The 3,963-nt window shown below is 34.7% G+C and overlaps 1 protein-coding gene and 1 long non-coding RNA gene across 2 annotated transcripts; both read left to right on the top strand.

Moving 5' to 3' along the window:
* The first annotated feature begins 454 nt into the window (after positions 1–454).
* Positions 455–1,092, top strand: LOC109586409 (uncharacterized). Its single transcript, XR_002187020.1, has 2 exons — positions 455–529; positions 707–1,092. It is a non-coding gene; the product is annotated as an uncharacterized LOC109586409 (long non-coding RNA).
* A 36-nt stretch (positions 1,093–1,128) lies between these two features.
* Positions 1,129–3,512, top strand: LOC109586403 (uncharacterized). Its single transcript, XM_020002589.1, has 6 exons — positions 1,129–1,149; positions 1,194–2,792; positions 2,843–2,882; positions 2,931–3,011; positions 3,056–3,322; positions 3,373–3,512. Exons 1-6 carry the CDS (start codon positions 1,129–1,131, stop codon positions 3,393–3,395), a joined length of 2,031 nt encoding a protein of 676 aa, XP_019858148.1. The 3' UTR covers positions 3,396–3,512.
* Positions 3,513–3,963: the final 451 nt, after the last annotated feature.

Below are 3,963 nucleotides of genomic sequence, written 5' to 3'. Positions count from 1 at the left end.
AATCTTTCAGAAAGTAAGTCACGTCACATGTGAATGTATAATCTAATTCTTTTCTTCTATGATACCACTACGATACTTTACTGAACTGTGTTATCTTTCAGATAGCTGTCGTAAGTTACGTCACATGTGAATGTGTAATTTTATTTTTTTCTTCTATGATACCATTGTGATACTTTACTAAACTGTGTTATTCACAATCTTTCAGAGAGTAAGTCACATCACATGTGAATGTGTAATTTTATTCTTTTCTTCTATGATACCATTGTGATACTTTACGAAACTGTGTTATTTACAATCTTTCAGAGAGTAAGTCACATCGCATGTGAATGTGTAATTTTATTCTTTTCTTCTATGATACCATTGTGATACTTTACGAAACTGTGTTATTCACAATCTTTCAGCCAGTAAGTCACATCACATGTGAATATGTAATTTTATTCTTTTTATATGTACTTAGCCAGTAAGTTGTGAGATATGTGAAGTTAATTTTTTAAGAAATAGTTCCTGGCATTAATTTTATAGGATTTAAGTAAGTAAATTGCCAAAACTACCCATAATAGGCTATATACATGTATTGTCATAATACTTATGCATACACCACTGACTTAATTGCTTGTAAGACACTTTGAATGGTTTTCTATTATTTTTATATATGTATGCAAGAATTATTGATGTTGATACCTATAACCTGTTATCCAAATACTAGCTGTTTATGAAAGAGCTCTCAAAGAACAAGGAAGTGCTGATGTAGCGTATGCTCGTCTTATGTTACTGGGATCAGCTGGTACTGGCAAGACATCTCTCAAGCGTTCATTAATGGAAGAACCTTTCAATCCTCATACTACAAGCACCATTGTATCTGATGTATCCTCTGTACGACCATTTGGACATGAGTGGCAAACAATGAAAGAAAAAAAATGGAGAGAAGCCACAGAAGAAGATGAAATTGAAGAACTTGCACATTTGCTTGGATCCAGTCATTCTAAACCATCGTCACACCATGCACTTAAATCACTCTCACGATATTTTTATGATGCATTTTTTTCTATTCGTTCTGAAGTTTCCATTGTAAATGTAGATAGTGGTATCAAATCTATACTTAAAAGAACTAACAGAACACGTAACAAGATGGCAAAATTAGTTGTTCAAGTGAGTAATATGTGTACTGTACTCTATTTTGTATTAATTTTTAGCCATTTCTTCATATATGGGATTGTGGTGGTCAGCCAGTGTTCCTTGAGATTCTCCCAGCCTTCCTCACTCCTCGCACAATGTTTCTCCTCCTGTTTGATGCTTCAAAGGATATCAAGGAAAGATGGCAGTCACGTCAGAATACTCCTGATGGTGAAATGCTGTTTGATGAGGTAGTGAATGAAAGCACGAGTGATCTAATGGCCAAATGGATGTCTACAATACACAGTCACCTCGTGAAGCACAACAAAGATGATACTTCTCCTAGTCTCTATTGTATTGGCACTCGTGGTGACAAGCTAAAAGCAAAATGGAAGAGAAATCAAGTAAAGAAGCAAATCCAGTTTCTGTTTGAGAAGAAAGAGTTCTCAGATCTTATTAAAGATGTGCTAATCATTGATAATACGACCTCAGGCAGAGGTGAAAAAGAAGATCCAAGCATAAAAAAATTACGCAAAGCTATTGGTGACTTTATTGAAAAGTTAGTTGTTCCAACACCTGTCAATTGGGTTCTTTTTCGTAAAGCTTTTCAAGAGCTAAAGCAGAATGTCATTAGTGTATCTGATGCTATTGCCATTGGAGTGGCATGTCATATACCAGCAACTGATGTTCCTGAAGTATTGAAATTCTACCATGAGCTGGGAGCTGTACTATACTATCCTCAAATAGAATGTCTGAAGAATAAAGTAATTCTCAATCCAAAATGGTTTGTTGATACCATTGGGAAGGTATTCACACTAGAAGGATGTGAAGAAGGATGGAGTGGAACAAGAAGATGGTATGTGTTAAGAAATAATGGTGTTCTTGTTCAACCACTCTATCAAGAAGTATGGCAGTCAAGTGGTATTGATCCAGAAGAAATAATTGAACTTTTAGTTCATTTTCGTCTTGCAGCTCAAGTTCAAACTGAGCTTTATGATAGCAGATTCAAGCAGTATTTTCTTCCAGCAGTGCTACCAGGATACACAGGCGATCCTAATGAAGTACGACCTGGTTTTAAGCTAAGAGCCTCACCTGTGCACATTACATTCTCCACTGGATATGTACCTCCTGGCTTCTTCACTCGTTTAGCAACTGCTGTTGCTACTAATGCCAATGTTGAGCTCAATTTTGAAAGTGATTATACTTATGCTGTACCTGCGTCTGGTTTCTTTAATCAACTACTGAATCGAACCTCTAAAGTTGAAATAAGAAGTATTTATCGTAATCGTGTCTGCTTCTCATATGGTCATCCTTCTGATGATTTTGTTCTCACTGATGTTAATAAAGCTATTCAAATTGATGTGTTGCGATATGCCCCTGAGAGTAGTCATCCTGTTTCTCTCAAATTAGTTTGTCAAAAAATATTGAAGTTATTGGATGAATGTTGCCAAAAGGTTGAAAAAACTCTTCACCATGGTCACAATCCTCATCAATCATCAAGAAGAATACAATACGTTTGTCAGTGCAGTCCTTCCAGTGACATCCATTACATTCAAGACATCGGCGCTGAAAAGACAAGCTCTGATCCTGTTTACTGTAAAATGGAAAGAATTCCTCGTTCCTTAACCATCAAGGAGTCACTGTGGTTCAAGGAAGAAAGAAAAAATTTAGAAAAAGAGGTACATGTATATAACATTAATACATGAGCTTTGCATTATTATAATTTTAGACTCCACCAGCATTGAAAGATGCTAATAATGATGATACTAGTAAGTATATGCTGGTTTCTATGAGTGTTGTTTCATATTTTTGTGCAGTTCCAAAGACTAAATCAGCAAATGAGGCCAGTCACTCTTCAATTACTCAGATCAGCAAGTCCAAAGATGATCAACAAAAAGGTACACATGATGAAGCACTTACTCTCACTAATTTATTTAAATAGTTTTATTGAGTATCAGGAATCTAGCAGAGATATTGGAAGTGTTAAAAGATGGTCACTTTCAAACTACTAAATGGATTGATCTTGGTCTCCACTTGGGTCTGTTTTACGATGATCTCAAGACAATTGAGACTAGATACAATAGAGATCCTGACCAATGCCTTAGAGAATGTTTAGCATCATGGCTGAAAGGTAGCTTTGAAGCAACATGGGACAGATTAGCTATTGCTGTTGGTAAAGTAGGAGAGACAACAGCTGCTACTTATATAAGTGAGATTATTAATTGATACATTATGATTATTATTATTACTGAATAATAGGATCAAGAAAAGAACTTAAATAATGTATCAATTTTAAAATGAGCATTGGAATTATTTTAGTGGTTGCTATTTTTCTATTAATTTACTGCTGGTATACATGTATTATTTTCATTTATTTATGCACTGGAATGTTTTAAGTAGTTATTATAATACATTGTAGAATGACATCAGTTTAGCTGCTAAAATATTTAAATGTTCTGTGATTTATATTCTGACTTAAAATGTTACTATTTAAGCCCAATTTTTTTAATTTTTGCAACATCTTAGTACTCTGCAGCATCTTAGTACTCTACAGCAGTGCTGCCTAAGAATTTGTATCCATACTTGTAATGTGTCCTTTGTTTCTTTCAAGTTATTAATGGATGTTATTTAGCACAATGCTGGTGAATAAGGAAGCAGTTCCTGTCACAAGTAGTCAGTGTATATTGATATTTCCTGAATAGAGTCCAAATATACTTCCATAAAAGGAAAGACATCTTGGAAATGTTGACAGAATCTTGTCTACAGTACAAACACTACACTAACCTTTAACAAAGCACATATAATGATTCACTGCAGTAGTGGGTGGAAGTTCCATTTAAAAATATGTAC

The sequence above is a fragment of the Amphimedon queenslandica genome, unplaced genomic scaffold, assembly GCF_000090795.2.
Source record: "Amphimedon queenslandica unplaced genomic scaffold, v1.1 AMPQUscaffold_12880, whole genome shotgun sequence".
Classification (NCBI taxonomy): domain Eukaryota; kingdom Metazoa; phylum Porifera; class Demospongiae; order Haplosclerida; family Niphatidae; genus Amphimedon; species Amphimedon queenslandica.
This window is presented reverse-complemented; position numbering and strand designations above follow the sequence as displayed.

Excerpts from the sequence above, each read along its gene's own strand:
- LOC109586403 (XM_020002589.1), top strand. The coding sequence starts at position 1,129 with ATGGCAAAATTAGTTGTTCAA. Across the intron at positions 1,150-1,193 it reads TGGCAAAATTAGTTGTTCAA|CCATTTCTTCATATATGGGA; the intron begins GTGAGTAATATG and ends ATTAATTTTTAG. Across the intron at positions 2,883-2,930 it reads TGCTAATAATGATGATACTA|TTCCAAAGACTAAATCAGCA; the intron begins GTAAGTATATGC and ends ATTTTTGTGCAG.